The sequence below is a fragment of the Sminthopsis crassicaudata genome, chromosome 2 (genome assembly GCF_048593235.1).
Source record: "Sminthopsis crassicaudata isolate SCR6 chromosome 2, ASM4859323v1, whole genome shotgun sequence".
Lineage (NCBI taxonomy): Eukaryota > Metazoa > Chordata > Mammalia > Dasyuromorphia > Dasyuridae > Sminthopsis > Sminthopsis crassicaudata.
Window position 1 is genome coordinate 233,630,563 of NC_133618.1, and position 21,260 is coordinate 233,651,822.

The 21,260-nt window shown below is 35.5% G+C and overlaps 1 protein-coding gene across 2 annotated transcripts in view; it reads left to right on the forward strand.

Annotated features, from left to right (window-relative positions):
- The first annotated feature begins 531 nt into the window (after positions 1-531).
- ARFGEF2 (ARF guanine nucleotide exchange factor 2) overlaps positions 532-21,260 on the forward strand; it is a 109,091-nt gene continuing 88,362 nt past the window's right edge. The window contains exon 1 of one of the 2 annotated variants that reach the window (XM_074288552.1): positions 532-826. In XM_074288552.1, coding sequence (XP_074144653.1) covers positions 706-826 — 121 coding nt within the window. In that variant the 5' untranslated portion in view covers positions 532-705. The remainder of the gene's footprint in view (positions 827-21,260) is intronic. The other variant, XM_074288553.1, reaches the window with a different exon arrangement.

The window sequence follows — 21,260 nt, forward strand, 5'->3', positions numbered from 1 at the left end:
AGAAGTCGATCCATCTTAAACCTTCAGTTTCAGAACTGGATTTAGCTGGCCTGGATGACCTCTTTCAGTTCTAAATCTGTGACCCTATCTACGACTTGTGACCTAACCATTCTGTTGTTTTTTCCTCGTATTATTATGTTAATAAAACTGACAATCTAAATAAAATCGGTAAAAGTCCCGGTTCAGGTACTCCCTCCCTCCCTGTAAGTGAAGAGTGAGCTGCTCCTTTGAAAGCGAGGGCTACCTTCCCTTCGATTTGACTTCACTCAATTATACGGGCTTTTGAGGTCCCTTCCAGGTCTAAACCTCTGAACCTATGACCTCTACGCCCTTGGACACGTCACTTAATCTCCCATCGGCAAAATGACGATTGGATTGGACCAGAGGGCTTTTAAGGTCCAATCCGTGCTGAGGGATCGCAGGACTAAAAGATCATTAGGTGTCCTCCGAGATTTAAAAAGCACAGACCCTCTTCCCTCCTCCCGTCACGGGGGAGGCGGGGCTGGGACCGGAGCGAGGGGAGGGGGGGGAGGATGCGTCGTCGTCACGTGACAGGACCCAACATGGCGGCGCCGTGGGGCCGCGGTGTCGCTTCCTGACGGGGGGCGGCGGCGGCGACGGTGGCAGCCTGTGTCCGCCCCGGAGCCCTGGGATCCCCTTCCTGCTTCGTTCCTCAGCCGGCGGAGCCCCTCCCAGACCCCGGCCATGCAGGAGAGCCAGACCAAAAGCATGTTCGTGTCCCGAGCTCTGGAGAAGATCCTGGCCGACAAGGAGGCGAAGCGGCCCCAGCACTCGCAGCTACGCAGAGCCTGCCAGGTGGCGCTCGGTGAGCCGCTGCCCGCCCGTTCGTCCTCACGCTTCCTCTGACCTCACCCACACCAACCCGCCCGCGGTCCTTCGGGGCACAGCCCCCTCCCTCTTCCTCCTGGGACCCGTGCCCTCACGTCACCCCTTCTTACCCCCCACCCCCGGGCCCCTTGCTTCCGGGTCCCCCTCCTTGGGCTACACTCGCCGCGGCGCAGCAGCACCGTCCGGCCCTTTCTCGCCCTCCCCCACCCTCACCTTTGCAGGACATCCATCAGCTCCCCCCTGCCCCCAGCTTCCCTCCTTCGGGACCCCTCCGGTTTGTTCCTTCTCGCCTCCTCTCCTTCCCTCGTCCCCCACGCCGCAGCCCTCCGGCCCGATCCTCCAACATCCTCCATCCCTCCCGGGACACACTCCTTCATGTCAGTCCCCTCACTGTGTCATTCTCTCCGTGCAAAGTCCTCACACACTTCGCCATTCTTCCCTCTCCGCCGAACCGCTCACCTCGACTTTTCACTTTTTCTTTTGCGTCCCCTTGTCAGCAATTCGGCCCCGCCCCCCTCCTTTCCCATTCCTCGTTCTTATCCGCCTCCTTATTGCTAGGTGCCCTTTGGCCTTTCATTATTAATGGAATCTTAGTATTTAAGGCTCCAAGAGACCGTAGAGGGCACCCGGACTAGATCCCTCATTTTAAAGGTGAGCGGCCGAGGCCCTCAAGTGACTTAGAACCTTAGCGCTGGAAACGACCTTACACCTCGGCCGGAGCACCTCCCCGTTTAAAAAAAAGAAAAAGAAAAGTGAGACTTTAGGGAGAAGAAACTTTGCCGGTTCCCTCTGAATCTTCCTTTTTTACTTCCTGGGTTCTCAGTCCATCCTGTTTCCCGGATCCTTCCTGCCAGACCTATTCCCATTAGTTGAGCAGATTAGACAGAAGATGCCGAAGTTGTCAGGTTGTGTTCGTGGGGTGAAACTAGGCCTAGGCCAGGAAGTGCCTGCATGTGGAATATTTTCTTTCTGGGTGTTCTCCACATTCTTTCTTCAGTAGAGGCTTGTGGGAAATCCCAGCCGAGGTTGTAAAGTGGAGTGTTTATTCCAGGTGCTTAGAATAGAGAATAGTGGAGGAATCTCATCAACTACTTCAACTACTTCAACTTCCTGCTAGTTAATCTAGATAATGTTAGTCTTTAATGTTTGCCTCCCACTCATTTTAATTTGACACTCCTAGCTTCATTTCTTTAGAATCCCTAGGAAATGTCCATCTTTCTGTTAATTCACTAAGCAAGTCGGAAAGCATTTTAACTTTGCCACAAACTTTTAAAGTCGTCATATTTTCTCCTTGTAGGGTACAGAGACTGATGTCTGACTAGGAGGAACATTATAATCTTAAATGAGTTAAATGCTTGAGTGAAATGTACAGGTTTAGTGAGAGAAACTTTGTGGAAGTTCATTTGTAATTTTTAAACTTCTTTAGTTTAAAACTGGAATACCGATAATTAAGCATGTTACATATGGGTCAGTATATGCTTTGTTAGATATACAGTATAACATAAGGCATATTAAGTAACCAAGTTGCATCGGTTTAAAATAGTAACTTATATTGTTTTTAAATTTTTTCACACAATTCCATTATACTGATAATGCTTTGAGAGGAGTTTCAGAAAATGGCTATTTAGTACAGTGTTTATTTAGTAATTTATCGACTTGTCATTCAACATCATTTATATAATTCTCACGGTATTCATTTTAATTCCAATGTTGTACATTCTGATATTTTTTTGATATCTATTTTGATACATTTTGTGGCATGTATTGGTTGATTGCATGATATAGTAAAGTTGTAACTCACCCATAGTCATACATATGTTAAGCTGAACTAGCTTTGGAACTTAGATCCTCTTGATTTCAAATGTAAAACTCCACTGTACCAGACTTGAGGCATACTGGTATGTATTGTAGAGACATGAAATATAATGCAATTTCATAGGTCATAGGTACATACATACACACACACACACACACACACACACATATATATATATGCATATACATTTGGGAATAGAACAATTGGCTCAATATCTCTTATATTCCTCCAGAATACTCTGATTATTCTCTTCTTCCTTATGCTGGTGCTGCCCTGTAATTTAGTCCTCCCAAGACTAACAAATGTGGGCACTGATAGATAAATTTGATTAATCTATTTATATAAGCCATGTGTAAGGGAACCATCTACAACGAATAATATGATATCTACTATGATGATACCTTAGCTCTAGGAGCTGCCTTAACAATGAGTGAATTCCTATACATTGTTATACAAATAATTTTGCTTATTGATCAAAAGAAATATCCATTTTTCCAATTAGCAGTAGGGAAGAATGCTTATATATATATATGTATGTATATATGCTTGGACTTCTCAAATTGCTTGGTGCCATATAGTGAACAAATGTTTCTTTTTAGAATTTCATTCTGGCCAGTTTTTTCTGGTACTATGAACTCTTGAGTTATTGCTACCAAAAACAACCTCATTTTGAAACAGTCTGAATGTTGGTTTTCATTTCAGGAACATAGTGTCAGCTTTTAAGGTGGCTATAGGAAGCCCATGTAGAGGAAGTGGAAAATAAAGTGAAGATGGTTAAGATTAGGATGACAAGTGTTGCAATGTGGCGGATATCTCAAATTGGAAATCTTGCTTTTATCACTCTTTCCCCTATGGTTATCAGACTCACCTAGCTGCTATTCCCCTATCTCAAAATAGTAGAGGAATATAGGTAAAATTGGGTAACAAAAAAGGAAATATAAAAATTTTCTTTTTAAAGCTATTGCTTGCTTCAGGGTGAATATCCAGATTTGGAGAATGAGAAATTCCCCCCCCCCCCCCAGGCTGGGGTTAAGTGACTTGCCCAGGGTCACACAGCTAGGAAGTGTTAAGTGTCTGAGATCAGATTTGAACTTGGGTCCTCCTGAATTCAAGGCTGGTGCTCTACCCACTGCACCACCTAGCGGCCCCTGAATGAGAAATTTTTAACATGTAGATTAGCTCACCTTGATGTTCAAAGTTGGAATTCTTGGTAATAGAATACACTTAGGGGTAACAACTTGTTAGTGCTACCTAGTTAGTATTATTTTAGCAAAAGAGTTAGGCTTCAGAAACCAACATTTTTAATTCTGGTTGGTCTTTTGATTTATTTCCCTCTCATCTTTGGTTTACAGATGCCATAAAACAGAATTTAATTATATTACTTGAAATCTGAGTTTATTGGAGCATTAACCTATATAACCACAGGGACATCTAGATTTTGTCTTTTAACAGGATCACCCAGAACAATTTTGCTTATTTGTCTTGCTTGAATACTAACTGCTCAGATCAGACTAGGACTGCCTACTTATAATGAGTCCTTCCTCAGTTTCTGTGAGCTGGAGATCTGCTATTTATCACTCCTGAAAATTAATTGCTTGTCCTAATTCTATTAGTTGGGTTTTGATAAATATGCTTACAATCTTTAAATACTGTTGAAGAACATAATTATAATATTATGACTTAATTCCTATAAGCATCAAGAGTTATATTCATCATCATCCCATGTAAAAAAAAATTTTTTTTAGTATTTATGTCTTTTTTATTTACATCTAAATTTCTCCCAGTATTCCTTTCCTTCACCTTTCAAGAGCACCAACTAGGTAGCACAGTGGTTACAGGACTGAGCCTAGAGTTAGAAAGACTAGAGTTTAAATTGGGTCTCAGAAACTTACTAGCTCTTTAACTCTGGGCAAGTTACTGATTGCTTGAATTTCCTAAGCTATAAAATGGAGATAATAATAACACTTTCTTCCCAGAATTGTGAGAATCAAATAAGATAATGTTGTAAAGTACAGTGACTGGCCCAAAGTCTACACTAATAAATGCTTTTTTTCTATGTAACGAATTATGTTTTTTAAAGAAAAAAAAAAAAGGAAAAAAATTAGCAATATTGATCAATAAGTTGAAAAGAGTAGGAAAAAAATACATAATGTTCCATACTTAGATAACTATTTTTGTATCTTTTTTCTATATTTGTGTTCTTTGTAGTTTTGCAACATTTACTTTTGGGTTGTTTTGTTTTGTGGTGCTTTTTTCTGTTAGGTTCCCAGAGAGCGATCCAGCAGCTTCTGGAGACGACAACTCGCTACATTTTTCCATTTAAATTGTTTTAGTCATTATTGTATATTGTTTTCTTGTCACTGCTTACTTCATTCTGGATCAGTTTACATAAGGCTTTCTGTGCCCTTCATCTATCTATCTATCTATCTATCTATCTATCTATCTATCTATCTATCTATCTATCTATTTATTTTTCATATTCATTTCTGAAGGTAGAGAATTTTCCATGCATTCATGCAGTGATAAGTATGTGCTTTGATTACTGGCTTTTGACTCTACAAAAAAAAATATTACCATGAATATTTTGAGATATGTGAGGGCTTCCTTCTTATCTTGGGGATATATTCCTACTAGTAGAAGCATGATTTCTCTTTAAATTTACACTTAAAAAAAAAAAAGCATTTGGAGAACTGTCTAGATAATAGAACTATTTTCTTGAGAGCAAGGGCTTGTTTTTTTTCTTTCTTTGTATCCCCAGAGCTTAGGACAGTACCTGACACATAGTATTTACTGAATGTTAGTTGACAGACTGACTTTAAAAATGATTATGTAAGTTGCTTGCCTGTTTTTTGTAAAGAAATATTAATTCAGCAAACTTTTTTTTTTTTTTTTTTTTTTAAGCTACTGTGCTAGGCTGGATCACATTTGAGAAACTGGTGCTTTGAAGAGAAAGCATGATTTCAAGAAAATGGGAGGAGGTAGGAGGATGATTAGCAAAGCTTCATGAAGGAAGAAGGACCTGACTTGAGCTTTTAAGAAATGGATTTAAAAGTAGTATAGGGGATTTCTCTATGAAGAATTGTAAGCAAGGCTCAAAGATACAGGACAGCACAAAATTAGGGAATGCCAAGTAGTTGACTTTAGTTAAAATGTATGTAAAAAGTATGGTAAGGAGGAGCTAAGAGATAATATTGAAAAGGTTAATTGGAGTCAGGATCTGTTGGGCCTGGAGAGGGAGATTATTTTTACTTTATTCAAAGGCAAGGGGAGACTCTGAAGGGTTTTTAATTACAACAGATAAGTTAATTAGGAAGATTTTGGGGTAGGCTTATGAAGAATGGATTAGAGAGGGGAGTGAGAAGATAGGAAGGCCAAGTAGGAAGTTTTTATAGTTTCATCAGTTTCACAGTTGTTTTTTTGACAACACTGATATGCAATGATTCATGCTTCTTTGAAAATGTAGAGAATACACAGAAAAGTTCCCAGGTTTCTGCAGTCTCTTGGTAACAATAATTTAGGAGCCCAAAACGGCATTCATGGGTAGGGTAAAACCACAATTCTCACAACTCAGAATAATTCAGTGATTCTAGTATACCTAAAAACTATTGTCTGGATGCTATCCATTCCTCTTCTTCATATTATTTCCCATCTCTCTGCTTCTGTTATTTTATTCCCATTTCTCATTCTTGGAATCAGGGGTTCCTAAATTGGGGATCACAATTTGATTTCGGAGGTTCTGTGAACTTGCATGGGAAAAAATAAATCTTTAACTTTTCTAGTCTCCAACCAATCTTTAGCATTTCTTTCAATTACAAGTTTAAAAAATCAACAAAATTAAACATTATTCTTAGAAGTCTATAGATATTAAACTACCAAAGGGATTCATGACAAAACTATATTGAATGCCTGCTTAATAGTATTTTCACCTTTTTTGTTTGTTTGTTTGTCTTTTTCTTCTCATTTTTTTCCCCATTCTGGTCTGATTTTTCTTGAACAACATGATAAATATGGATATGTGTTTAAAAGCATTGCAAATATTTAACCTATATCAGATTAGTTATCTTGGAGAGATAATGTGGTAAGGGAAGGAGGAGGAAAAATTGGAACACAAAGTCTTTCAAAAATGAATGTTTAAAAAGTATCTTTACATGTATTTGGAAAAATAAAATACTACAAATGCAAAAAAAATGATAAATTTAAAAAAAAAGTGCTTGCTTTAGAATAGATTTCTCCTCGTCCCCATCTCTATCTCTTCAAATTTTTTAAAAGTCTCTCTCAGGTACCATGTCCTCCACAAAGTCTTCTCTGATTGCCCATTCCCCTAGTTGGTAGTTCTCTTTACTCCCTTAAATTTCTCAGCACTTCTAGTTCTCCTTTACCCCTGTGACAGTCTTCGAGTATTATATTTATTCAGGCTTATGTCATGTCATGCTTTCTTTCCAAATTCCAACTCTCCACTAACACAGGTGAGACATTACTTCACTGACTAACTTTTACAAGCTTTATCCTCCAAGTACTTAGCACAAAGTGTTGCTGTTGTTCAATTATTTTAGTTAGGTCTGACTCTTTATGAACTTACTTTCTTGGCAAAGATACTTGGAGTGATTTGTTATTTCTTTCTCCAACTCATTTCACAGATGAGGAAACTGAGGTAAATAGGGTTAAGTGATTTGCCTAGCTAACAAGCATTTGAGTCTGGATTTGAATTTGAGAAAATGAGTTTTCTTGACTCTAGGCTTAACACCACCTAGGCACATAAATGTTGTAGGATTGAAATTGAATTAAGAAGAGAGGTCCTGAAATAGGATTTTGTTGAAGTATTCTCATACTCATCCAAAATACACATATGTAGTGAAATAATAAAAAAGGCAGAGTAGGAAAAAAAAAGTTTTATTTCATGTGAAATTGAATGACATTGTTATAATATATGGTACTGAGAAATGTTGGAAAAGATTTGAAACAATATATTTGTTTTTTTTATTAAAACTTTATTTTCAAAACATATGCATGAATTTTTCAACATTGACCCTTGCATAGCCTTGTGTTCCCAATTTTCCCTGTCTTCTACCCACCCCCTTCTCTAGGTGGCAGGAACAATATATTTCAAGAAAATGAAGAGAATTCTTTCATATGTATTTATAAGCACCAAACAGATATTTGTTGAATGACCTTTTTATAGGGTTTTTATATTACAGGTGATGTAGGTACTCAAATAAATATTCAAACAGTCAATAAATAATTAATATTTATTGTGCCTGCCATGTGCCAGAATCTGTGTTAGACTCTGGAAATGTAAGTGTAAAGAATAAAACAATCCCTAATCCCAAGAAGTTTATTACCTTTTAACGGCCAGAAAACAAATATATAGAGTTATCTTTATGCATCATAAAGTGAATAAGTAAAAATAAAAAGTAATTTGGGATGAAAAGTATTACCAGTTAGAATCAAAAAAAGGTTTTCCTTGATAAAAGTACCTTATAGAAAGGATGGGTCTCTGAAGCAAAAATAAGTAAGAGCAAAGCCTAGAGATGATGGTGTGCCTTGTGTGCCAAAAACCAAGGATATTTTGATAAGATAGCAAATGATAGGAGAGAGTAACATCTTGTGAAAATGGAAAAATATGTTGGGGTCAGTTTATGTGGGACTTTATAAACTTCTCTACTAAAGATATTTATTTTAGAGATAGTAGGAATCCACTAGAGTTGGTTGAGTAAGGGAGTCATTTTGTTAGATTTGTACTTAAGGAAAGTTTTTGAAATTTTTGAATTTCTCATTATAAAAGAGCTTGCCTCTTAGAATTCTTAGCTTCCTCTGAAATTTCTCTCATCTTCCTACAAGAAGTTTTTCCTGATTCTTTAGGTTGTTAGTACTCTTGCTCCTTCATTTCCTGAAATTACTTTTTATTTGTTTTGTTTATATTTTCTGCATATATTTGTGTATATGTTGTTTTTCTTCTGTAGATTATAAGGTCCTTGAGGGCAGAGACTTGTTTTTTATTTTTGTTTTCTTTTTTTTTTTTTTTTTGTTTCAGTATCCTCATAGCTTAGCAAATTGTTTACTACTTAATAACTGCATGTTAAATGGAATTTCATTTAAATCCATAGGTCATTGGACCTATGGATTGAGCACTCTAGTTGTTAGTATGCTCTTTTATAATGAGAAATTCAAATTTTTCCATGTCTGCTATATTTATCATATCATTACTGAGTTCTTTGAGGGTAGAGACTAACCTTTTTTTTGTCTATCTCCGCTACCTGATAGAGAGTTTTTCATTTGATGGTACTTGATAAATGTTTGTTGAATTGAATCTGGTCTCTTTTTTTAAATCCTTGTGCCACTCTAGCTAGTTGAATCAGTTCTTTGAGGTCAAAGACTCTTTATTTTTGCCTTTGATTTCCCAACTTCTGGCACAATGGCTTTCATGAAGTTTTTTTCATATATGTTTAATGAATGTTGAATTGTACTCTGGTTTGGCTGCAGTGGTAGAAAGTGTCCACACTGATGAAATCATTGATACATCCAAGTGTGAGGAGTTTTTTTAATTTTCCAAGATCTTTGTGGTTAACTTTTGCTAGTTTTGTATAGTTTTTGCATGATGTTTAATTTTTTCTTCTCACCTTGTGAAAGAAACAAAACTGGCTAGTCTTTTCTCCTGAGTTTTTCTAAGTATCAGAATTAGAGAATGAAATTATACTTTTTAGATAGGTAACAAATAATGATACAATCTCATATTTTTCATTCTTCTTATTTTATAAAAGAATTTGAGATCCTAATGTACTTGTCCAAGATCATATAAGATGTAAGTATGAAGCTGAGATTTAAGTTCAAATCACTCTTTTTGAAAATTAAGAACTGGGAGTAGGGAGGCAGAGTCAAGATGGCATAGAGAAGCCAGGAATTTACCTGAACTCTGTCTAGTCTCAATGTTTAAATCAAGTCTCAAATGGATTCTGGAGTGGCAAAATATACAAAAAGATAAGAGTAGAACAATTTTCCAGCTGAAGATAAGTGAGATGGACTTCAGTCTAATGCTATAGGATGAGTAAGTTGCAATAAATTATAGAAACAATAATTTCATCAAAGAGAATATGAGACAACATACCAACACCTTTATAGGATGCAGTCAAAGCAGCTTTTAGGGGAATATTATGGACTATCATAGAAATATGTTTAACATGATTGCACATACATATATGTAGCCTGTATTATATTGTTTGCTGCCTTAGAGGAAAAGGATTGGGGAGAAAAATCTGGAACTCAAAATCGTATTAAAATGAATGTTGAAAATTTTTTACATATGATTGGAAAAAAAATTAAGACCTGGGAAAGCAATAAACTCAACTCAATAAAATATGACAATGAAAATTATAGCAATGAAAATATAAGAATTGGTTCCAACAAGCTATTCTTTAAAACAATTAAAAGGAAAAAGACAAAGAAGAAAAGCAGTTATATAGAACTAACCAACCCATCAACAGAATCTGATGATTATATGAAATACTAAAAAGGGAGGGAAGTAAAGTTTCATTATCCCTTAGGGACCAAGCTTGGTAATTGTAGTTCACCCAGTTTTTGGACATTGAAAAGCTTCTGCATGGTCATTATTAATGCATCTAAGAGAATCAGTGGCCTGAGAAATGTCTTTGTATCATGTGTCTCTGATAGGACTTTGTTATCCCAGAATATATCTTGTTAAACAATAGAAATGTGAGACCAAAAGCCATTCCCCAATAGAAAAGTAGTCAAAGGATAGAGAAAAAGTGCAAACTATTAATAGGAATTTCATATGAAATTATGTTTCAAATCACTAAATAATAAGAAAAAATGCAAAAAAAAGAAAAAAAAATGCAAGTCAGAACAGCTCAGATTTACATAACATCCAGCAAATTGTCAAAGGTGACAAAAGATGGGAATAGTTAATGTTGGAAAGGCAGGTTTAGCAATACATTGTTGATGGAACTCTGATTGGTTCAGTTGTTTTAGAAAGTAGTTTGTAATTATTCAAATAAAGTAACTGAAATGTCTATACCCTCTGACCCAAAGATTTCATTGGTAGGCATATATCCTAAGAGGATTATTTATAAAAAGAAAGACTCCATTTACACCAGAATATTTATGGTCTCATTTGTTATAGTCTCAAATGGAAATGAGTATCAATTGATAAGTATCAATTGAATAAGTCTCATCAATCAATGATGATAAGTATCAATTGAGATATGACTAAGCAAAACAGTGGAATGTACTGGACTGTCATTTTATTATTAGAACTATAGGGAATCATGGAAAGACTTAACATGAATTGGAGCAAAGTGAAGCAAGCAAAGCCAGGAAAACAAAACATACAATGACTAAATCAATAAAAGCATAATGTTTGAAAATTGAAAAGAATAAGCTTGGTCCCACAGAAAAGAAATAAAAAGATACTTCTCATTGCTTCTTCACAGAGAAAGTTGTATGTGGGGAGGCAGGGTGGGAAGTATGGTTGAGAGTAATTGAATATAATGTTAAGGGGTTTTATGCATTAGTTAGTTTTATGTAAATTTTTTCTTTTCATTTTAAAAAATTATAATAAGGGATGGCTCTGGGAAGGAGGGAGAGAAACAGGAAATCTAGATGGTGTAAATAGAAAATATATCAGTGAAAAGCTGTTAGAATAAAAATTCTTTTTTCAACCCACATTCAAATCTATATTTTATCTTTGTAACAGAATTAGCAAACAACCTTGTTTTATAAAATGTTGTAAAGATTATTAAAGTTTATTTTGCTTTTAAAAAATAAACCTAACAACAGTATATTCATCCATAGTGAAAACTTAAAATTATCAAGTTCATAATGCTTGCTTTCATGTATCTTTACAAGCTGACACATAGTAAATGCTTACTAACAGCTGGTTGTCTTCCATATTGACCAATTTTTTTTTTTAATCAACAAAATTTTGTATTATTATTTTTTCTTCTGATAACCTTTTTTTAAAAATTAATTTTATAATTATACATTTTTGACAGTATATATGCATGAGTAATTTTTCTATAACATTATCCCTTGTATTCATTTTTCCAGATTTTCCCCTCCCTCCGTCTACTCCCTCCCCTAGATGACAGGCAATCTCATACATTTTACATTTGTTACAGTATAACGTAGATATAATATATGTGTGTAAATCCAATTTTCTTGTTGCATGGTAAGTATTGGATTCTGAAGGTATAAGTAACCTGGGTAGGTAGACAGTAGTGCTTATATTTTACATTCAATTCCCAGTGTTCCTTCTCTGGGTGTAGTTGTTTCCGACCGTCATTGATCTGGAAGTGAGTTGGATCTTCTTTATGTTGAAGATATCCACTTCCATCAGAATACATCTTCATATAGTATTGTTGTTGAAGTGTATAGTGATCCCCTGGTTCTGCTCATTTCACTTAGCATCAATTCATGCAAGTCTCTCCAAACCTTTCTGAATTCATCCTGCTGGTCATTTCTTACAGAGCAATAATATTCCATAACCTTCATATACCACAATTTACCCAACCATTCCCCAATTGATGGACATCCATTCATCTTCCAGTTTCTAGCCACTATGAAAAGAGCTGCTACAAACATTTTGGCACACACAGGTCCCTTTCCCCTCTTTAGTATTTCTTTGGGATAGAAGCCCAGTAGTAGCACTGCTGGATCAAAAGGTATGCACAGTTTGATAACTTTTTGGGCATAGTTCCAGATTGCTCTCCAAAATGACCAGATTCTTTCACAACTCCACCAACAATGCATCAGTGTCCCAGTTTTCCCACGTCCCCTCCAACATTCATCATTATTTGTTCCTGTCATCTTAGCCAATCTGACAGGTGTGTAGTGATATCTCAGAGTTGTCTTAATTTGCATTTCTCTGATCAGTAGTGATTTGGAACACTCTTTCATATGAGTGGGTTTGATGTAATCAAAATCTTTTTTTTTGTGATCAATAATGATCTCTAGTTCTCCTTTGTTCACAAATTCCTTCCTCTTCCACAGGTCTGAGAGGTAGACTATCCTCTGTTCCTCTAATCTATTTATGGTCTCATTCTTTTTTTTTTTTTTTTTTTTTTTTAATTATATATATATATATATATTTTATAATATTATCCCTTGTATTCATTTTTCCAAATTATCCCCCCTCCCTCTATTCCCTCCCCCCGACGACAGGCAATACCATACATTTTACATGTGTTACAATATAGTCTAGGTACAATACATGTGTGTGAATATCATTTTCTTGTTGCACAATAAACATTAGAATCCGAAGGTACATGCAACCTGGGCAGACAGATATTAGTGCTAACAATTTACATTCCCCTCCCAGTGTTTCTTCTCTGGGTGTAGCTACCTCTGTCCATCATTGATCAACTGGAAGTGAGTTGGATCTTCTTTATGTTGAAGATTTCCACTTCCATCAGAATACATCCTCATACAGTATTGTTGTTGAAGTGTACAGTGATCTTCTGGTTCTGCTCATTTCACTCAGCATCAGTTGATTTAAGTCTCTCCAGGCCTCTCTATATTCCTCCTGCTGGTCATTTCTTACCGAGCAATAATATTCCATAACCTTCATATACCACAATTTACCCAACCATTCTCCAACTGATGGACATCCATTCATCTTCCAGTTTCTAGCTACAACAAATAGAGCTGCCACAAACATTTTGGCACATATATGTTTCTTTCCACTCTTTAGTATTTCTTTGGGATATAATCCCAGTAGTAGCGCTGCTGGGTCAAAGGGTATGCACAGTTTGATAACTTTTTGGGCATAATTCCAGATTGCTCTCCAGAATGGCTGGATTCTTTCGCAACTCCACCAGCAATGTATTAGTGTCCCAATTTCCCCACATCCCCTCCAACATTTGTCATTATTTGTTCCTGTCATCTTAGCCAATCTGACAGGTGTGTAGTGGTATCTCAGAGTGGTCTTAATTTGCATTTCTCTGATCAGTAGTGATTTGGAACACTCTTTCATGTGAGTGGATATAGTTTCAATTTCTTCCTCTGAGAATTGTCTGTTCATATCCTTTGACCATTTATCAATTGGAGAATGGTTCGGTTTCTTATAAATTATGGTCAGTTCTCTATATATTTTGGAAATGAGACCTTTGTCAGAATATGGTCTCATTCTTTATGCCTAAATCATGGACCCATTTTGATCTTATCTTGGTATATGGTGTTAAGTGTGAGTCCATATCTAATTTCTGACATACTAATTTCCAGTTTTCCCAAGTTTTTTTCAAATAATGCATTTTTATCCCTAATGTTGGTATCTTTGGGTTTATCAAACACTAGATTGCTATAGTTGTGCCCTTTTTTGTCCTTTTCCACTGATCGACTGGTCTATTTCTTAGCCCATATTGACCAATTGTTAACTATTCTTGTTCATATGAGTAAGACTAAATGTATCATTTATCCATATCAAGTATTTTTTATATATTCAATAGATAGAATAATCTTTAAAAGTAAAGCAAAGATTCCTTGTAAAGGAATTTATTTCTATTTCATTTGCATGTGTGGTAGTTTTAAAATTGAGAAAAATAAAAATATTACTTCATAAGTTTGTTTTCTGTAGCTCTGTATTTTTTTCAGAAATGTAGTTTGCTTGATTTTCTGGATCCAAGTATGAATTTGTGGACTTCTTATTGATTTATTTGGAGTACTCTATTCAAAAATACACACACACACATACACGCACATATCCACTAACCACAGGAGAAATTTCTGTTATGAAATGAATTGACTTCATTATTATTCATAAAAAAAAAAAGTCTTTGAAGTTCTCTGGCAACAGAAAGTATTGTTTAATACTATGGAAGAGATGAACATTCTGTCTATGTCTCAGGCAATTCTTCCCACTGTATTATCTTCTAATGGAAACATTCAAAGCTGTTTTGCTTATGATTTGCCAAACATAATTTAGATTGTAGGTAACATCAATCTTTCTTTTATCAGTTAACATCTTTATGCACATGATTTATTTATTTGTGTATGCAATTCTGGTCTTTTCTAAACTCTAATTTTTGTATCCTTGGACATTTTGAATTAGTTATTGCATGAATTAAGGATATGCATGCAGCAAGCATATCACAAACTATACATCCAAAATAGAACTTCTCCTTATTCCCACACCTCTTTTAAACTTTGTTTTTACTGTTGTGGATATCATGATCTTCCCAAGCTACCACTGTAGTACTTGATTGATTTTTATGGTTCTAATTTGGGAAGAGGGGGGAGAAACAACATAGAGGGAAAGTATGAGTGAGGGGATTGGGGAAAGAAGAAGGCACAGAGAGAGTGCTTGTATCCTCAAAACTTGGTGCATGGTTTGGTTTGTAGAAGAGATTTATAGATGTATATTTGCTTGGTTATTAGTTGGGGATTTTATACTTAATTCCATAACCAACTTCATATGACATAAGCAGTCCATTTGATATCACAAACATGGCTTTGTAAATTTAATATTTTTATTTTCCCCATTTATATGTAAAGCATATTTTTGCATTATTTTTAAAACTTTGAGTTCCAAATTCTTTCCTTCCCCACTGCTCACCCCCATTGAGAAGGCACATGAAATGAAGGAAACTTTTCCATACTAGTGATTAGTGATGTTGTGAAAAAAACACATAGATTTTTTTTCTCTCCCTCTCCCCTCCCCCAAAATCTAATCCTAACCCTCAAGAAAAATAAAGCAAAAAAAAAAAAAAAGTATGCTTCAATCTGTATTCAGACACAAATTTCTTTCTCTGGAAATTGGTAGCATCTTCCATCATAAATCCTTCAGAATAGTCTTGGATTATTGTACTGCTGAGAATAACAAAGTCATTCACAGCTAATCATCCCACAACATTGCTATTACTATGTACACTGGGTGTTTCACTGCGCTTGAGATCATGAAGGACTTTTCAGGTTTTTCTGAGAGTATCCTGCTCATCATTTCTTTTTTAAAAATATTTTTATTTTCCCCAGTTACATGTGAAGCATTTTTTTACATTTTAAAATTTTGAGTTCCAGATTCTCTCCCTATCTCCCCACATCCCATACCCCATTGTAAAGGCCTATGTGAAGTTATGCAAAACATTTTCATAAGTCATGTTGATCTTCAAGAAAAAAGAGAAAGTTTTTATTCAGACATAATCAGTTCCATCTCTGGGTATAGGTAGCATTTTTCATTAAAAGTCCTTCATAGTAGTCTTGGATCATTGTATTGCTGAGAATACAAAAGTCATTCATAGCTGATCATCCCACAACATTGCTATTACTATGTACATAATACATTTTACTTTGCTTAAGCTCATGAAGGACTTTGTAGATTTTTTAGTTTTTTTTCTGATAGGGTCCTGGTCAACATTTCTTATGAAATAATAATATTCCTTCATAATCCCATACCACATTTTATTCAGCCATTCCCCAGTTGATGAGCATCCTTTCAATTTCTATTTCTTTGCCCTGAGAAAAGAATTGCTATAAATATTTTATACATATAGGTTCTTTTGGTGGCGCAGTGGATAGAGCACCAGCCCTGAATTCAGGAGAACCCCAGTTCAAATCTGGTCTCAGATACTTAACACTTCCTAGCTATGTGACTCTGGGCAAGTCACTTAACCCCAGCCTCAGGGGGGAAAAAAAAATCTTTAGAATTCATGCTTAGTTGGGTCAAAGAATATGAATGATTTTATAATCCTTTGGGCATAAATTATATCTTTTTGCCATTTACCAATTGGGGAATGGCTCTTAATTTTTTTCTTATAAATTTGACTTAGTTCCTTTATATTTAAGAAATGAGCCTTCATCAGAGAAACATGCTTCAAAATTCTTTTCATAATTACTGTTACTAACTAAATTTTCCCCTGCCCCATTTATTCTTTTTTCTCTTTCCTTTCTTCCTGTTCATCCTCAAAAGTGTTTTGCTTCTGACATGCCCCCAATATGCCCTCTTTCCTATCACTTTCCCCCTTTCTCATATTCTCTTCCCTTCCTAGTATCCTCTCCCTCTCTTACTTTTCCTGCAGGGTAAAGTAGATTTCTATACCCATATTGAGTGTGTATATTATTTCTTCTTCAAGCCAATTCTGATTAGAATAAGGTTCACTCACTTCCTTTCCCATCTCCCTCCTTCCCCTCTATTGTAAAAGCTTTTTCTTGCTTGTTTTATAGCAGATAAATTATGCCACTCCACCTCTCTCTTTCCCTTTCTCCTAGTATATTCCTCTTTCACTCTTGATTTTCTTTTCTTTTTTAGTTATTATCTATTCATGTTCAACTCATACCTGTGCCTTCTGTGTATACATACTCCTATCATAGTAATGAGAAGGTTCTTATGAGTTATAAGCATCATCCTCCCATTTAGAATGTAAACAGATAAACCTTGTGATTTCTCTTTCCTAATTACCTCCTTATGCTTCTGCTGAGTCTTCTATTTGAATATTAAATTTTCTATTCAGCTCTGGTCTTTTTCATCAGGAATGCTTGAAAATCATCTTTTTCATTAAATGCACACCTTTTCCCCTGAAGAATTACACTCAGGTGATTTTTGGTTGTAATCCTAGCTTTATTGCTCTCCAGAATATCATATTCCATGCCCTCCGATCCTTTAATATAAAAGCTGCTAAATCTTGTATTATCCCGGCTTTACAGCTCCATTATACTATATTGTTTCTTTCTGGATACTTGCAATATTTTTTCCTTGACTTGGGAGTTTTGGAATTTGGGTATAATATTCATAGGAGTTTTCATCATGAGATCTCTTTCAGGTGATCAGTGGATTCTTTCAACTTCTATTTTTCTCTCTGGTTCTTGAATATCACGACAGTTTTTCTTAGTAAATTATTGAAATATGATGTTCAGATGCTTTTTTTTAATTATGGTTTTCAGGTAGATCAATAATTTTTAAATTATCTTTTTTGGGTCTATTTCAAGTCAGCTATTTTTCCATTGAGATAATTTTTTTTCCTACTTTTTCATTGTTTTGGATTTATTTTATTATATCTTGATTTTCCTTAAAGTCATTTGCTCAATTCTAATTTTTGAGGAATTATTTTTCTCAGTGAGCTTTTGTATCCTTTTCCATTTGGCCAATTTTGCTTTTTAAAACATTCTTTTTTTTTTTTTTTTTTTTTTTTTTTAATAGCTTTTTATTTACAAGTTATATGCATTGGTAATTTTACTGCATTGACAATTGCCAAACCTTTTGTTCCAATTTTTCTCCTCTTTCCCTCCCCCCTCTCCCCCAGAAGGCAGGTTGACAAATAACATGTTAAATATGTTAAAGTATAAATTAAATATATGTATACATGTCCAAACACTTATTTTGCTGTTCAAAAAGAATCAGACTTTGAAGTAGTGTACCATTAGCCCTGTGAAGGAAATAAAAAATGCAGGTGGACAAAGGTAGAAGGATTGGGAATTCTGTGTAGTGGTTCATAGTCATCTCCCAGAGTTCTTTTGCTGGGTGTAGCTGGTTCAATTCATTACTGCTCTATTGGAGCTGATTTTGTTCATCTCATTGTTGAAGAGGGCCATATCCATCAGTATTGGTCATCATATAGTATTATTGTTGAAGTATATAATGATCTCCAGGTCCTGTTCATTTCACTCAGCATCAGTTCATGCAAATCTCTCCAGACTTTTTTGAAATCATCTCGCTGGTCAGATTTTACTGAACAATAATATTCATATACCATAATTTATTCAGTCATTCTCCAATTGATGGGCATCTACTCTGTTTCCAGTTTCTGGCCACTACAAAGAAGGCTGCCACAAACATTCGTGCTTTTCCCTTCTTTAAAATCTCTTTGGGATATAAGCCCAATAGTAACACTGCTGGGTCAAAGAGTATGCACAGTTTGATAACTATTTGAGCATAGTTCCAAATAGGCATTCTTCTTATTAGCTTTTTGTATTTCGGTTTGCATCACTCTCATTTCTCTTACCAATAATTTTTCTCTAACTCTTAGTTTTCACAATCACTTTTGAACTTTTTCATAGTCTGAGATCAATTTTTATTTTTCTTGGAGGTTTTGGATGTAAGAGCTTTGACTATATTATCTTCTGAGTTTATATTTTATAATTTTCTGTGTTCAGAATTTTATTCTTTTTCCCAGCCAATTACTTGGCCATTAACTCTTTGGGTTTTTTTGTTTGTTTTGTTTATTTTATTTGAAGAAACAGAGTAAGAAAAAAGAAAAACAGAAAAGCAATACAAAACAAAAGAAAACATCATATGCCCATCAAAATATATAACAACAAATACAATTTAAGAAAATATAATATTAGTAAGAAGAAGATATATTCATGAGTGTCCATCTTCATTAACTCTTTATTAAAGGAGGACTCTATTTTCAGGGTGGAGGGTGCAATGTCCTAAGCTTCAGATGTTTTGTGCAGCTCTTTTCAGAGATCCTTCTAGGGACTTATACTATGAGCCAGCACTGCTATCCAGACCTGAGTATGGGCAAAGCAACAGAGTTCTGCCATAGTGCTAGCAAAGAGGCCCCTGCAATCTCACTCTGATCAACTCTTCAGCTCTCGCCTTTCCCATCTGTAGGTTAAGATCTCCTGAAGCCATAGTTGTCACATCTGTGGTTGCTGCTGCTCCTGCAGCAGCCTGTGTTGATTCAATGGTTCCCAAAGCCAATCCTGAGTTGGGGCTCCCCTTATAACCTAGTATGCCAAACCTTTTCCATTGAGTTGTCCTTAGCCTCTGTGGGCTGAGAAATTTGAAGATTGCTACCACTCTTGAACTGTTCTGGTTTTTTTTTTTTTGAGTTCTGACATTCTAAAATTTGTTTAGAGTTATTAAAGGTATTTGGAAGTATTTTGGGGGAGAACCCAGCAAGTCCCTACCTTTACTCTGCCATCTTGGTTCTACCCTTCCCCCATGGTTTGTTTAAAAAAAAAAGAAAGAAAGAAAAGAAAAAGTTTTTATTTAATAAAAACATCTACTGTCTAGCTGTGTGACCCTAGGCAAGTCACTTAACCCCAATTCAGGGGGGAGAAAATATAATTTTCTTTTCTTTTTAAATTCTTATTAATAGTATTTTTTCCAGATATATGCAGAGATAATTTTCAACATTCATCTTTGTAAAATCTTGTTTCAAAATTTTTTTCCTTTTCCCCCTCCCCTAGGCATTCAATCGATACAGGTTAAACATGTACAGTTCTTTTAAGCATATTTTCACATTCATCATGTTGTGCAAGAAAAGTCAGATCAAAAGGGGAAAAAACAAACAACAACAAAAGGTGATAAACATAATGGCTCTCTTGGACTTAGGGTTTTTTTAATTTTGTTTTTGTTTCTGCCACATTGAACTTTTTTGTTTCTGCAAATTTCAGATAATTCTGTGGATTTTATGTGGGGATTGCATTCTAAAATATCTATTAATTTTGGCCATTGCTTCCTTCTCTCTCACCTCCAACAAGCCTCATTTTAATTTTACAACTAGATTCTCAAAATAATCCCATGCTTTTTTTTTATTCATACATACACACACACACTCATCTATGAAATAAAAGTTATTGATGTGTTTTGCTTTTCTACAACAATTATTCCTGGATATATGTCACTTTCCTCCCTCACCTTCATTTTCTTGTGACAAAGAAAGTTAAGCAAAAATAGCAAGTGTACACTGACAGTTTATGCAGCTTCTTGCCCCTTTTGTCCTTTTTCTCTGCCAGAATCAGGGAGGTACAGTTTCTGTTTTTTTTTTTCTCTGAAACTAAAATTGTTTATTATAATTACTCAGCTTGCCTTCCTTTCAGAATTTTCATTTATGTTATAGTAGTCATTGTTCTTCTGATTCTTTCACTCAGCATCAAAGTGCGTACTTTTTAATGATGAGATAGATCTTCCTCTTGGTAGAGAGATAGTGGTTTATGGGTGTAAAACCATAAATTTTTATGGTCTTTGTGTCTGTTTTACTTTATTCATTTTCTGTGTTATGAAGAAAGAATAAGTATAAGGGGTATTTCAAAGAAATGACTGTGGTATAAAAGCCACAAGTACCAATAAAAGTATAAAAAAAACCTTGATTTCCAAAGCAGCTACTGTTTTTCATAAGCAACTGAAGTTTATTAATTAAATTCCTAAATAAAATATAAACTTCTGGCTCTTATTCTATTACATATATTTTATTGGCTGGTATTGGTACAGTGGATTGAGCACTAGACTCCAAGTCAGAAACCTGCATTCAGATTTAGCCATTGATACTTAGAAGCTGTTTGACTGTTTTATCCTGTTTTTTTGTTTCTATAAAATGGGAATAATAACAGTGATGTGGTTAGTGGCAGTGCAGAGAGTTGGGTTGTGAGAATCCCCTCCTGGTGGGCACAGGTCCAATGTGAAAGAATTCGCAAATCCTGAATATTAGTGGCAAAAAGGAAGTTTTATTGGCACTAAGAAGTCAGCTTTGCTGGGAAGGCAAAAGATTTTCTCAGTGGCAAAGTCCTGGTAGGGAAATAGAGGTCCTAGCAGAGAAATAAAAAGGGATTTTCACTGAGAAGAGAATCTCCTCACAGTGGGCAGGAGTCCTGGCAGGCAGCTATGCCAAAGAGAGATTCCTTGACGAGGCATAATCTTGCTTCAAAC